Raw genomic sequence first — 14322 nt, forward strand, 5'->3', positions numbered from 1 at the left:
CGGTGATTAATTCACGAGGAACCTCATTAGCTGCTGATTTTAATAGGTTGGTATAAAACCTTAGTGTACTAATCTACTCATGATTAAGCCTTGAACAGCCATTTTCAAGAAGGCAGACTTCAAAACTGATTTCCTCTTCTGTTCCTTTCTCTCTCTTATCCGTCATCTATTCACAGCATGGCACTCAGAGGAGCTCATTCCTCAACATTTTCCCCGATTTCTCTGAATGATGTGAGAATCTGGATGAAAAAATTCAGACATGTTTAGGGATTTGGTATCAATGAGTTTATGCAATAAAAATTAAAATCTGGATCAAGTGGTTTTTATGAACCAAACGATTAATCAGCGAAGCATTTAGCAAATCAAGCCATGAAGTATCTTGGTACACTCAGGAATAAACAGCGTTGAGAGTGGTTTGAATTGAACTGCAACGTGATCATCTTCATCACCATCAGCTTAGTGCACACTGTCAACGATATGAAGGCCAACATGGCGGCACAGAGCAGCTCTGGAGGTAGAGTACTGGAGGAGAGTCTGCCAAACCCCATTAACATTTTCAGACATTTTCTGATATAATTTTACAACATTTTACAGCGAGAACTACAGTGATTAATGAGAATTTAATTATTTTAATAAAGAATGTTTTTCTTCATCTCAATTATCTGAAGAGAATCAGGGAACCATGCCGTGTGATCTCCTTACGTATCTGAGCATTGAGCCATTTTAAAATGGAGAAATGAATCCTACAGGCAGAATCGTAGAGAGAAAATATGGTCCATTCAATTCTGTTAACATTTTATCTTGAGATCATAAAGTATCTAAAAGCAGCTTTATTGGTTCAGTGGCACAGCAGCTCAATGTACCTGTAACTCGTTCATTAAAGATTCACTTACAAACATAGACTGTATCAGATGGACGACAAGACTGCTCCCGAAAACTGTGGCTCCATTTTTGTAAAACAGGGAGTGTGAGACTTGCGTCATTTATTATTTACAGTCTAAACTTTCAACCAGATAAATGTTGTGTTATGATACAATTCAGATTCTATTTTGCCAGAGTCTGGTAATGTATCAGTGCATGTGGACATACTCAGACTGATGGTATCACGTTTAACCGGCTCCCCTGAGCATCAGGTAGACGGCAGAGATGGTGATGGCGGTGGCGGTGTAGGTAAACACAGCATTATAAATAGTATTTGTCCTTATTCGTTCTCCCAGCGTCCTCTGCGTCTCCTCAAGATGCCTGGTCGCCGCCTCAGATTCCCACAGGTCCACTCTCTCTTCTCTCTTTGGTCTCTCTACCTGCAGCTCTCGAGCTTGTGCTTCGGCCTGTGGTTTGGCTTCCAGCAGCTCTTTCATCAAAGACAATTTGCTCTCAACTCTACCAAGTCCTTGCTCCAGTTGACCCAGTTGTGGTTGGAGGGACTCGAGCAGGGACTGTGTCCTTTGGCTAAATATGGTGAAGTCTTTTAAGGCTGAAACAGGCACACTGGGTGACTCTGGAGCTGGAGCTCTCTGGACTTGGATGACGGCGCTCCTCTGTGTGAAGGCGTCAGTCAGAGTGACCTTGAGGCTGTCAATGAGAGTTTGGAGCTCGTCCTGCTGGGAGCGATGGTTTCCAGCCTGGACTTTGAGAGCTTCTTGCAGATTCTCTGGACCTTTCTGGGCCTCCAGCAGCAGACTCTTCAGCTCCTACAGATGAAAGAAGTGAAGATGCATCGGCTGAGCGAAGGTTAAAGCTCACTGAAATCCTGGTGAGGTGCTGGTACAATTCAAATATACAGCACACGACACAAGAGCAAGTGGCAAAATCTGTCCACACACATAAAACCAGCAACCAGCTGAGAGACCAAAGCTTTCATTAACCCTCCTCACCTGCAGACGGACACGGTTCACATACGTTGATCCCATGACCCCTATCAGGGCTCCCAGCACCGAGCCAATGATGGACCAGTTCTTGGTCCGTTCGGCTCTTGTCCTCTCCTTTTCGTGGCTCCCTCTGACGGCTGCTGAAAACAAATTGAACTTCTCCCTCTCTGAACCCTCAGCATTCTCATACGCTGTCCGGTGACGCCGCTCCTCCTGTGAGTTCAAGTCAAACAGTTTAAGCAGATCTCTTTGGAATAAAAAGCATATTTCCCATAATATCATTATGATTTCATGATTATTTAGTGGCTTGTAAGATGCCCCTTCGTGAAACTATTCTGCAGGATAAATCTACTTCCACTTCTTCTTCTGACATCAAACTATCTGCATCTTGAACCCAGTAAAACTTTAAACAACCATACAGGAGCATTTTCAGTCCCATGAACTAACCTGCAGCAGTTTGTGCTCCAGTGTTGCCAGCTCCAGGTAATGAGACTCCTCCCTAGACACTCGGTCCAGCCGGTCTCGGACCTCCTTCAGCCGGCTCTGCAGGGCCTCCAGGCTGGCATGTGCCTCACGCACCATCCCTCTGGCCACCATGAACGCTGCCTCAGCCTTAAAGAAACACATCCATCTTGAAGCAGTACAAATTGCATATGTAAAATCAAACACATGCTGAAGATTAAAATGACTCTAAGGCAATCCCATATTCACTTTTCTTTGAGACATACAAACCTTGTCTAAAACAGGCTTAAAGAAACAATATGTAAGAATTCACTGTCAAATTCACATTCCAATCTAATAAAAGGCAGCAAGTAAAATGAAAGCCGGATGTCCACCCCTATCATAAGAAACATGGAACCACACTCTTTGCTCCCCTCTGTTTTGAAGAGGAGATGATTCAGATTTCATGATCACTTTGGAAGCTCGAGATTGTGATGTTGTTCAATTGTAATGAGTCGTACTTAGAGGTGTGTCCCATATTTGACCCATTAACATTAGAGTGGGTCAGCTGAGCTTGAAAGTCGAAGTGCATCTTACTGTCTGCTGACCTCAGTGACGTTGGTCTGAGCCTCCCGGACCTCGTTGAGCCCGACAAACTCCTCGTACCTCTCCCACCAGTAGTTGATTGAGGCAGTGGCTGTTTGAGCCGACCTCTGACCCCACTGTCGCCCCAGCTCACCTGCATACTGGAGGAGGGAGAGACGGCTGTGTGTTAGGATGGTTCTGTGATATTTTTGTAGTAGTGGACGTGGATGAATATTTTGTTTGTTAATACAGTTTGAATAATTCTGTGGTTATCGCTCTAGCATGTTGGCGGCGAAGTCTAGGGTCTGGAAAGTAAGTATGAAAAAAGAGGGAGGACCTCCTGTACCTGTAGGGCAGCCAGGGCTCGCTCCTTAACCACCTCAGCTCCACCCTTCCCCTCAGGGAGTGCAGGGTTAGGGGTTGGTGGGGAGCTTGGCTCATGACGAGCACTGTAGGTACGGACTAAAGTAATTCTGCCACACAGAGATCCAGAGAGGGAGAGGCGGGAAAGACAGCACGAGCCATGAGCCCAGCGACAGATCTGTGCTCCTCTGTACCTGCGGCGGTAAGGATAACAATCAAGTTCTGCTGTTTGTACACAGAAGCAGCCATAAAGCTCATGTCCGCTCTGCAGTGGACGACATTATGTAGAAGTACCTCATGGAGAAGAGCAGCACTCAGGGGAGCAGCTTGGAATCTGTCAGTGCTTCACACTCGATGCAGCTACAGAGTTGAAACTGGAACAGGAACAAAAAATAAAACAATTTAGATGATTGATAAACGACAAACTGTTCAGGTCATTTCTCTTTTTTATATTCCATTACATTGTAGTTCATTAAATTACCCAACCACATATAACTTCAACTAAATGAACAACCTACAAACAGTAAAATGAATGACACACACAGTCTTCACTAATGAATGATAACATCCTCATGTTGGCTCATGATTTATTAAAGCAACAATGGGACTATTATGTTTACAAGTTTCTTTTTTTAATCTTAATATAATGTGTGATCTCACCAGATCTCTGTTTATGCCCTTGCTTCATCCCCAGCTAGCCGGTTAGCACCGCGCCGCTAACAGCTAAAGTGGCTTTTCAGATGTAGATCTCTCCTCGCGTGGTTTCACAAACACAACGCGGAATTAAAACGAACGTACCTGCTCCGTTGTATGTTGTCACGGCGTACATGACACTCGGGTACGGTTTCTTCGTGCCTAAACTGGTTAGCATTTCGAAATGGAAACGACTAGCAACCCGGGGTTTTCCTTCAGGCACGCAACGGTCATTCTACTTCCGGTTCGGAGGCCACTCGGGGAGGGGGTCCTCACAGCGCGGATTAGAGAGACAGCTCCTTCATCTGCTCGCGACTACAACAATCGTCCATTTCTTCCCCCTCGTCGAGTGTCACCAGGTTGAAACATGTCTGGCAGAGAAGGTGAGGTGTCGTTTCACACGAGAGTCGGTTTCATTTTTCACAGCGAATGGCAAAGACAGGTTTTTTTTTTTTTTTTTTTACGGTGTAAGAAAACTCAAAACGCTAACGGCTACAGAAGCTAGCTGTTAGCCGTTAGCTAGCCGACAGCGCGAAGCTGACAACCACCTTTTCCCCACACATCAAACCAAAAGTCCTCCTCGTGAATAATTAGTGCTGCTGATTAACATGTCAACACGACAGATTCTGTGTTTGGTGCGTGAGTCGTGAGTCCTGTGCTGTTTTCTGAGGGAGATCCTCGCCTTGACGTGGAAATTAGCTAAATGAGTTTCTCGAATTGTCGTGTTGTGTTTCCAGCAGCTGTTATATCCGTGCATTTTATCACCTGAAATGATTTCATCGGTGTGCATCAATGAAGTAAAACAATAACGTGCTCCTGATGGGCATGGAATTTAAAAATCCAAGCCTGTGATGTTTAAATTGTCAGATTTGTCAATGGGGTTTGGTCTGGCCTCACCATCAGGTTACGTTTCCAGTGTTTTGTTTGTTTCTTTGAGCAGATTGTGAGCTGACATTCATTTATTGTCCTCAGGAGGCAAAAAGAAACCACTGAAGGCCCCCAAGAAACAGTCCAAGGAAATGGATGATGTAAGTCTTCCTCTCAGACTAAACTGTTGGTCCATGACAATAATACACGATGAATACACATCAGAATATACATAGTACTTGTATTGTTTACAATATGCCAGAAAATATTTTTTGGGGGGACTCCTTTGATTCGTAGTTTGTTTTAAAAATGAGTTATAAATAACTATCAGTTGTAACCCAAATATTAGAGCAACACGTGTCAGACGTGTGGTCAAAGGATTGTAAGCATGCGTTGTGTCTGCAGGATGATATGGCCTACAAGCAGAAGCAGAAGGAAGACCAGAAGGCTTTGGAAGCATTGAAGTCCAAAGCTGCAAAAGGAACTTTTGGTAAGACCCAGTGAGAGCTAGATGAGAAACGCTCTCATCGTAGATTCTTTAAGCTGTTTGCAGGATCAGACAGTGGAGCCAAGAACAACAATAGCAACATGATCTATAAACATATGTGGATACTTTAAGCATTTAAACCTCACATGAAATGAATAATATAAACTCACAGTAACTTCACATTTCATTTATAGTCTTTGTCTTTTAGTCACAAACACATGTTAACTTTCCTTTTCTCTCCCCTCCTCCAGGTACCAGCGGAATCAAGAAATCCGGCAAGAAGTAAACTCTGAATCTGACAGTGATGTTCTTTTCCTCCCAGGCTTTCCTGCGTCTGTGACGTTTGTATGCTTGCTGAAAGACTCTAGTGTGCTCTGTTAAACATGAACCCTGTCAAAATCAAAACTGGCCTTGGTGTTAAGCTCCTCCAGTGGGAATGTGTAGAAAAAGATATTTTTGACGATATCAGGAACAGGAATATCTGTTGCCAATCTGGCCTGGTACACGCAGCATGACAGATACTGGCATGAAATTAGACGTTCCACACTGTAATATTTGTTTTTGAAAACACTTCACTCAGTCATACACACTGACCAAAAACCTGCAAATGCAGTTTGGAAGTGGAAATTTAAACAAATTCTGATCTCCACTGTTTCTTGTTTTGTCTCCAAGTCAAACTCAAATCACCCTCTTTTATTTCTTATGTTTGTTTTGTTAACAGGGAGATGCCAATAAAGTTTTTGTACTTACATGTTTTTTTAAATTATTTGTAAATAATTCTTCGAGTCTTAACCATCACAATGTGTTTAAAGTAACGGCAGCAAGGACACATTAAATAATTTAATTTTTTCCTATAAAATCAATGACACGTTAGAGTCTGAGAGGCATGTCCCAGTGATGTGTATGAACACGTGGAAATTGATTTAAGTGAACATTAAAGTTTACTCTCCCAGATCCAGAGTCTTATAACTACTTTAACTATATAACTAAGTTTTGAACCGTCAATCTTTACACGTTGATCATAGATTGTTCATAAACTAGTTTCTGACCTATTCTTGTTTAAAGTGTGGTTTGCTTGCTGTATATTTGTGTATCTAGACGCACAGTCTGGGCAGAAGAGTAAAAACAAAAACACGTCACAGGTAAAGATGTAAATATTGATGAATTAAATAAACCACAACAAAGTTCTGAATGAGAATCAAGAATTTCACCAAATTTTCTGCCACAACTGAATCTGTAATCATGATTTATTTGACAAAACCTGATCTCTCGATTCAGTCAATAGTAGAAACACTAACTGGAAAGTGTTTCTCACAGTGCAGTCATCCAGAAAATCTGATATGGGCAGTAGGTTCAGGATGGAGACCCAGGCTCAGTCAGATGAACCCAGATCAGAAGCAGCGACCATTTTTTGTCTGTTGTGGTAAAATGTCCCAGTTGTCTGAGGTGATACACTGAGCGGTTCTGTAGGTTGTGTGGTAAAGTGAGTAAAAGCTTATTGTTTGGTCGGTTGTCGACGGATCTGCCTTCCTGAGTTCAGACATAATTTCCACTGTTCATCTTGGCCATCTTCTGTTGGAGGATCTGGATCTCCAGCTGGAGCTTCTCCCTCTCCAGCAGCAGGTTTCCTCTCTTCAGCTCCAGCAGATCCTGGTCCATGGGCACGAGGCCCAGAGGTACTGGCTCAACCTGCCACTGTGGTTTCACATCTGCAGAGAGAAAGAACACTGAATCCTGCAGCTTCATCACCACATGTTACCTTGGCTGAGTTTCAAACAATACAGTAGTTCAGAATTTTTTATTTAATTAAGTCAGCAGAATTGGCCACAGATACAGATGGATTATATTTAATATATAATATTAATATTTTAAAACAGATCCCCTAATTGTGATTTGTGAATATGGACTATAAAAATAGAATTCATAAAAAATGAACAGTTATTTCTATAATCATATATAATTACCATCCTCTTCATCTATCTGGTTTACAGACTTCAGCTTCACCTCCACTGGGTAATGGTCGCTGACTTTCAGAGCCTGGAAAATAAACAGTTGTGTATTGATGAACAACGACTGTGTGAGCTAAGATACGTTGGCCTTAAGTAAATACAAACTAGAAATGTACATGCAAATCTAAAGCAAACAGTAGATGCTGGGCTGATAGCTGGTACATTGTAATCTTAGTCATGTCTTTGTGATTCTGTGTCCAACAATACATCGAGTGTTTGCTATCTTAGTAAAGTGTTAGCCTCTGTAGCATGTAACAGCGATAGTCTCACAGGTGAAGCTAGGAATGAGAATCATAGCCCTATGTCCGAGATGAAAATAAAATAGTACCTGGCAAAAAAAACGATTTCCTCCTGTTTAAAATCTACATACATGACATTTCTTTACGATGATAAAATATCGAACGTCGGTCTGACCTGCTCCTCACTGAGTCCATAAGCCGTCTGGAAGTTGAAGGGTTTGGCAGAGTTTGGTACGATGGCCTGGAGCATGTCGTCTCCGTAGACCACGATCCTGAACGGAGACAACACAGTATTTCAGTTGTTCGATGAATACACACATGCAAATATAAAGAAATAAATGTCCACTACAACCTGGAGGAGGCAAGGTTTATGATCTCTACTGCAGTCAGCCACCAGGGGGCAGTCTAGATGCTTTGGCTTCACTTTTGGGGAACTGTGATTCCACCATTATCATTTATTGATGGATTCTTTCGTACATGGATTTTATATAATCTGTCAAAATACAGATATTAAGAGATAATAATGACGCGTTAACGCAATTATTGTGATTCGTTGTTTGAGGCCTTTGTAAAAATTGACTTATAATTACAACTTATTTGTTTTCTTCTATTTTCCACCTCTGGGGTTTTCCCGTGTGGTACCTGTCGTATGTGTGGTTGTTTCCGGTGCTGGCCGTGGTGTCGACATCATCTGCAATCAGCCAGTGGAAGTTCTTGTCGTTGCGGATGCGGATGCCCTTCATCGCGCTCTTGGAGACGTACGAGCCATCGGCGTTGAAGTCGCCCAGGATCATCACGTTCTGGAGCACAGAGGAGACGGAGAGCTGAAACATTCTCCACAATAAATCTGAGAAACAGAAACATTACTCCTGAACAAACTTCAGTGTGATGAGAACAATCTAAATTTCTAGTTTTGGATCGATACGGCAGCCGGCCACCAGGGGGCTATCCAGATGTTTTGGCTTCAGTCACGGTCAACACTGTCAGTACAGATGATCCTTACATCAGTGCTCCACTCCTTCTTGACGTTCAGGAAGACGTCGTACAGCTCGTCCAGCTCCGTCTCTGAGTCCTGTGGTTTGGTGTGAACTGGGATCATCACCAGGTCCTTCAGCACTACGGCAGACACACACACACACACACACACACACACACACACACACCCCCCGCCAGATTTAATTCTAAAAGGCGAAACTATTGTGGAATTGTTCCAATATTTTATATCTTTTTAAAAATAATTCCCTTGATATTGATATTTTGATATATCAAGTTCTGAGTGTGTGTGCGTGCCTGTATTGAGGCATCTGAATCGCAGGATGTATGGATCTCTGGCGAAAACGTCTCCTCCCTCAGTCAGCTGGTCGTCAAACTGATAGGAGTCCACCAAGTCGACCATGTCATCCCTACACACACACACACACACACACACACACACACACACACACACACACACACAGATCAAAGCTAATTTAAAGTTTATCATTGTTTTTTGAACATATAACGTGTTGAGTGTGAACTGAAACTCTGATTCTGATAACAGATGAACCAGACCAGAGTCAAAGCCGACAGTCTGTGATCTTGAAATATTCATTTTATGAAAAAGACCCAAATTTAATATAATTACAAGAAAAATTAAGCCGATGCAATTTAAACATCAACATTTCACGAGTTTTAATGTCTGAATGATAAATCCACTCACTCTGTGTTGTGTAAATCTATGAAAACCTTGTTTTTATCCATGTTTTAACATCATACTCTCTATATATCTATATCTATATCTATATATTGCAGTTGATCACAGAGTGTTTGATGCTATAAACCATTATAAACCCTGTCTGCTCCATCATCAGTTTGAATAAATCTCAGACCAACAGAAAGTCTCCATGTATAAAGAGCATCACTTGTACAAACTGTCGTGTGTCAGTTCAGTCTGAACTCTCACCTGTACAGGAACATGAACTGCTCCTTGTAGCGTGTTCGACCCAGACGACTGCTGATCTTCAGAGTGTAGTGATGCTTCCTGCTGTTTCTGCACAGACGGACACACAGACAGAAAAGAGTAATAATGTAATAAAGTAATAAAGAGTAATAATGATAACAATAATGATAGTAATGATAGTAATGATAGTAATGATGCTGCTGCACTCACTTGTTGAGTGCCTCCAGGAAGGTTTTTACAGACTCTCCACTGATGTCCACCACTTCCAGGATCAGAATGATGTCATATCGAGATACGATCTGAGGGAGAGAGAGAGAGAGAGACTGAGTCAGTGCGACAACAAATCTTTGTAACATGAGTGACGTAGGATTAATTATGGATTTATTTTACGGTTGAACTAATTAGTCTTAAACCAATAATTGGAAAAAAACATTCTTGGAAATACAACAACTGATGAATCGAGGAAATAATCATCAGGTTAAGGAATAATGAAAAACAGTCAGCACTCATACGTTCACATGTTTAATTTAACTGATATTAATTAAAATGATAAATAAATCAATTGTAAATAAAACTTAAAGTGTTGTTATTCACTGTTTTATTGATGTAGTAGAATAATTTTCAATTCTTTTAAATTTTAATGATAGCATGTGTGTGTGTGTGTGTAGGTGTGTAGATGTGTGTGTGTGTGTGTGTGTGTGTGTGTGTGTGTGTGTGTAGGTGTGTGTAGGTGTGTGTGTGTGTGTAGGTGTGTGTAGGTGTGTGTGTGTGTGTGTGTGTGTGTGTTGTTGTTACCCTTGTTAGGATTTGGAGAATATCTGGATCGGACACTTTGTTTTTTCCAAACTTCTGAATGTTAAAAGATGCCACTTTCATGGTGGCTGTGGAGAGAAAGAAAAGAAATGTCAGGAATTCAGTGAAAACGCTGTCGCTATCTTAATAAACATTTAATGTGTGTGTGCATGTGTGTGTGTGTTTAATGAGCAGCTGCTCCTCATAAAACCTGACCAGTTTTGTAAAACCTCTTGTTGTGAGTAAACCGCAGTGTAAAGATGAACCAGTGTTGGCACCAAGCTTCATTGAGCCTGCTCTTATTCTGCGGGGGGGGGGGGGTCTCATGATGACGGTGCTTGTCAGAGCAAATGAAAACATAATGAACGGTGAAGTGATTTGATTAATAGATTAATTTCTCTTCCTGGAGTCACTCTGACATTGAGTCAGCTCTGGTTTGTACTCATGCAAGAGATTTGACTTATGTCTTTAAATATTAGTTTGCTTGACAGAAGATGTTTCGAATTAATCCTCGTAAACAGGATTTAATTAGTTCCGTGTGTGACGACTTCCTCTTTTATGAAATGATGGAGCTGTTTTCTTTCTTTTTTTCCCAAATCAAATCTTGGTGAGCTCAGTTCTTCAGCCGAGGAAAACACGTCAGACTTGTTCTAACAGGTTCAGTTTCTAAACGACGACCACTCCCAAACCCCCCATTATCCTATCTCCACTGAGTCCTGCTTTACATCCACACAGTACTTAACACTGCTGTAACGCTGCGGCCAGCTCTACTGTGAATTCCTCCTGTCAACCCAGTAGATTTCCCACTCTGTCGTCTGTCTTTCATTTCTGAACCACACGTCTCTGCTGAAACAGATCAAATGAACAACACGTCTGTGTTTCAGGGGCTGGAGGGAAAAGAAAACGCAGCTCACACATTGGGAATTTCGTCACTGTGGTTGTGTGTTTGTGTGTGTCTGGTGGAAGTTGTCCAGCTCGTTTGAATTTGTGTTGTTGCTGAGTGATTATCAGTTTCTGATCGGTGAAATTCTGTGTGTTGTGCAAACGTTCATGCTCCCCACAGGCTGAACGCTTTTAGTTGAGAGATCTCCGGACTTTTTTTTCTCGATCCAAAAACTTCTGTAACTTAAACACAAGCGGACACTCAGACGTCAGGATGATTCTAAAAGTGCAGAAGTTGTTTTTCATCACTCACATCGACATATTCATTCTCTATTATCCAATAAACAGTTCAGTTCATGATGGGACACTGAACTCATTCCCATCAGCGTCAGTGGATAATCATGTTGATAAATAAGATTTGATTCCAATTTCTGAACTAGCAATGGTGTCACTCATACCGATGAGTCCTCATCGAGTTCCTGTTCGGTCTTTAACTTTAGTTTTGTTTCATTCTCATAGCAACGTGCTCAACAAACGAAAACAGCAAAACTCACTCATCATTCGTTCTGTTTACAACCGTCCAAATATTCAATATTTCCACAAAACGATGAATTAGAAGTTAACAAAAATTAAGTAGATCTTAACAAACACCAGTGATATCTCACACCTTTATACTCAGAATGAAGTTAATTGGCTCCAAAGTCTCAGGTTAGTCAGTGAAGACACAAACTAAAACAAAGCAATAAACATGTTTTGTTAAATAATAATTAAAATCATTACACTTTAGTTTTACATTTGTTCATCACCTTAATTCTGAATTGATGGTTTGAGGAATAAGGATTCACGCTCTTCACTACCTGCTCAGCTCAAACATGCACGGTGAGGGACAGGCTGGTGAACACAATGGGACATTAGGCCTGAGACTGACATTTCCTGAAACACGATAAACCTTTAGATTTAGGCAACAACATGACAAGGCCTTTTTTTTCTGGCACCTTCCTCAGAACAAACATTTCAGTGCAGTACGGTGAATTTGATCCTATGCTCACACACTGGTGAAAGAACAAATATTAGACTACAGGCTGCAAACATCCAGCTGCCTTCTCCCACTGTTTAAATACGTTTGAATTCAAGTTAGGAGCATCTCCTGCTGAAAAACACAACGACAAAATACCTGGAGCTCTCAGTAACACCTCTGATCTGTACTTCTCAGATTTCTCCTGTTGATTTAAGCGTTCAGATGGAGGCAGGAGTGTTCATCGTCTGCAGACGTGTTAAACCTCTCAGATATTCGGCTCAACGTCAGGAAACATTTTCTCACCTGCAGATGAAGGAGAAACCTGTAGGTCAGATGTGTCTGAGGATTAAATGGTTCAAAGGAAGAGAAGGAAAACTGTGTGTCTGTAGTAGGGGACCACGGGCAACGTGATTGGTCGACAGCCAACAAATAGCAGGGGCTGGACAGACAGAGAGAGAGAGAGAGAGGGAGTGAGAGAAGAAATATTACCGCCCTCCATAATGTTTTCCTTCTGTGTGTGTGTGTGTGTGTGTGTGTGTGTGTGTGTGTGTGTGTGTGTGTGTGTGTGTGGTACACTACTCAAGTTGGTGGGACCTGAAACTTTTGGCACAGTCACCTTGAGGGGACTTGTCGTCCTTATGGGGACGAAAAGCAAGTTCCCATGACAAAAATCTTTCATTTTGAAGGTGAAGACATGTTTTAAGATAACAGGTTAATGTTAGGCTTAGGTTAAGATCAGGTTAAGGTTAGGTTTAGGTTAAGATCAGGTTAAGGTTAAGGGTTGTTGTTAGGCACGTTAGGAACTATAGATCAGGTGAGAAATCCATGTGTTGTCCTCTGAAGTCATGGAGACGCAACTGTATGTGTGTGGGAGTGAGAGTGAGAGAGATGTTTTTCTGATCTCGGTCGCCCAGCAGCAGAGTCCAAACGACATGATCAAGCCACAACACAGTGACATGACACACCCACAGGAAATACTTAACCCCCCCCTCAAAAACAAAACAAACACAGGAAGTTTGAGATTCATATCTCTGTGTTGTGACAAACAGCAGTTTACAGCAGCTCTAGGTTTGAATTAACCTGCGTTGGTCCATTAAAGAGACATTGATCAACTGTTGCATTGTTAAAGTTAAATCAACGGGGGGGGGGGGGGTAAATTAACATTTACACTAAAGCCCACACCCTCTGTCATCATCACACGGCTCAATCCACACCTTATATTATAATTATACTCATCATGCAGGATAATATATGACATGATGTTGTAATAAGCAGCATGAGGTTTAGTTAAGTGTCATGTTCGGAGGTTGAAATGGAAATTCACTTGTTTTATTAAACTTTATATCAGAACTGTAGATTCAGGCTTTTGCAGAAGCTCATGATGTGTAATCGATGTTCGATGTGTCGAAGGCGCAATGACATGGTTTTGTTTCACATGTGTGATTAATAAGAAGAAGGATTTTTGTGTGAAGTTTGCAGGTTCTCCCCCCCTGTGTCTAAAGACATGCAGACTGGGCTCAGGTTCATCCGAGACTCTAAATTGACCGTAGACGTGAGAGTGAATCTTTTTTCTGTCTCGTTGAACCTGTGAGACATCGGCCGACTTGTCCAGGTTTGTACCCCACCTCTCGGGATAGACTCCAAAAGGAAAAGTGGAAGAAGGGGTAAAGATGAAATCTTACAAATCACAACATACATTTCCTCAAGACTTTTCACATAGAAAAGTCGAGAGCTTATAATATTATGACTGTATATGTGTAAAATGTCTCTTCGAAGGGGAGCAGACCTTCAGTAAGATCAATAAAATGAGATGTAGTTATATCGGCTGCACTGCTGTTTGCTGGGATGGTTTGATGAAGTGAGTTTCATTCCTTCACGTCCTCTTTCATTGTGTTGCTGACACAGTCTGAGCAGCAGATGATTCAATCATCTCATCTCTGACCAAACCTGATTTAATTTGCAGAATCTCTCTGTCTTCTCTCCTCGGAGATGCTCCTCTTGCGCCGTCTCTTGATTCCACTGTATCTCTTTTTCCTGAGAACTAAACGAGTCATTCTCTGAACTTATCTGATTGCGTCATGTACCCGCAGCCTGAAGGCATCTGGGTTAGGTGGAAAATGTCCTGAGATATCTCCTCGA

The 14322-nt window shown here is 41.8% G+C and overlaps 3 protein-coding genes across 5 annotated transcripts; 1 reads left to right on the forward strand and 2 right to left on the reverse strand.

Moving 5' to 3' along the window:
• Window positions 1-270: 270 nt before the first annotated feature.
• On the reverse strand, window positions 271-4195 carry ccdc51 (coiled-coil domain containing 51). Of its 2 annotated transcripts, none has more exons than XM_020096695.2 (7): window positions 4056-4195; window positions 3552-3631; window positions 3241-3451; window positions 2918-3055; window positions 2316-2480; window positions 1875-2081; window positions 271-1691 (listed from the first exon to the last, which is right to left on the reverse strand). In XM_020096695.2, exons 2-7 carry the CDS (start codon window positions 3554-3556, stop codon window positions 1110-1112), a joined length of 1308 nt encoding a protein of 435 aa, XP_019952254.2. In that variant the 5' UTR covers window positions 3557-3631; window positions 4056-4195; the 3' UTR covers window positions 271-1109. The 2 variants fall into 2 exon arrangements, with proteins under 2 accessions (XP_019952254.2, XP_019952255.2); XM_020096696.2 differs by having other exon boundaries at window positions 3918-4084.
• On the forward strand, window positions 4173-6053 carry tma7 (translation machinery associated 7 homolog). The gene is made up of 4 exons (XM_020096703.2): window positions 4173-4333; window positions 4923-4978; window positions 5223-5307; window positions 5556-6053. The coding sequence occupies exons 1-4, from the start codon at window positions 4318-4320 to the stop codon at window positions 5588-5590; spliced, it is 192 nt and encodes a 63-aa protein (XP_019952262.1). The 5' UTR covers window positions 4173-4317; the 3' UTR covers window positions 5591-6053.
• A 480-nt stretch (window positions 6054-6533) lies between these two features.
• On the reverse strand, window positions 6534-12624 carry dnase1l4.1 (deoxyribonuclease 1 like 4, tandem duplicate 1). 2 transcript variants are annotated; one of them, XM_020096697.2, is made up of 10 exons: window positions 12487-12624; window positions 10287-10372; window positions 9702-9790; window positions 9495-9581; window positions 8843-8955; window positions 8556-8668; window positions 8195-8352; window positions 7728-7824; window positions 7269-7341; window positions 6534-7013 (listed from the first exon to the last, which is right to left on the reverse strand). In XM_020096697.2, the coding sequence occupies exons 2-10, from the start codon at window positions 10365-10367 to the stop codon at window positions 6841-6843; spliced, it is 984 nt and encodes a 327-aa protein (XP_019952256.2). In that variant the 5' UTR covers window positions 10368-10372; window positions 12487-12624; the 3' UTR covers window positions 6534-6840. The 2 variants fall into 2 exon arrangements, with proteins under 2 accessions (XP_019952256.2, XP_019952257.2); XM_020096698.2 differs by lacking the exon at window positions 12487-12624 and adding an exon at window positions 12340-12469.
• Window positions 12625-14322: the final 1698 nt, after the last annotated feature.

Source organism: Paralichthys olivaceus, chromosome 2, assembly GCF_024713975.1.
Source record: "Paralichthys olivaceus isolate ysfri-2021 chromosome 2, ASM2471397v2, whole genome shotgun sequence".
Taxonomy (NCBI): domain Eukaryota; kingdom Metazoa; phylum Chordata; class Actinopteri; order Pleuronectiformes; family Paralichthyidae; genus Paralichthys; species Paralichthys olivaceus.

Excerpts from the sequence above, each read along its gene's own strand:
- ccdc51 (XM_020096695.2), bottom strand. Across the intron at positions 3,056-3,240 it reads GAGCCCTGGCTGCCCTACAG|TATGCAGGTGAGCTGGGGCG; the intron begins GTACAGGAGGTC and ends TCCCTCCTCCAG. Across the intron at positions 1,692-1,874 it reads TGAACCGTGTCCGTCTGCAG|GAGCTGAAGAGTCTGCTGCT; the intron begins GTGAGGAGGGTT and ends TTTCATCTGTAG.
- tma7 (XM_020096703.2), top strand. Across the intron at positions 4,979-5,222 it reads AGTCCAAGGAAATGGATGAT|GATGATATGGCCTACAAGCA; the intron begins GTAAGTCTTCCT and ends TTGTGTCTGCAG. Across the intron at positions 5,308-5,555 it reads AGCTGCAAAAGGAACTTTTG|GTACCAGCGGAATCAAGAAA; the intron begins GTAAGACCCAGT and ends CCCCTCCTCCAG.
- dnase1l4.1 (XM_020096697.2), bottom strand. The coding sequence starts at position 10,367 with ATGAAAGTGGCATCTTTTAACATTCAGAAGTTTGGAAAAAACAAAGTG. Across the intron at positions 9,582-9,701 it reads TTCCTGGAGGCACTCAACAA|AAACAGCAGGAAGCATCACT; the intron begins GTGAGTGCAGCA and ends CCGTCTGTGCAG. Across the intron at positions 8,956-9,494 it reads CAGTTCATGTTCCTGTACAG|GGATGACATGGTCGACTTGG; the intron begins GTGAGAGTTCAG and ends GTGTGTGTGTAG.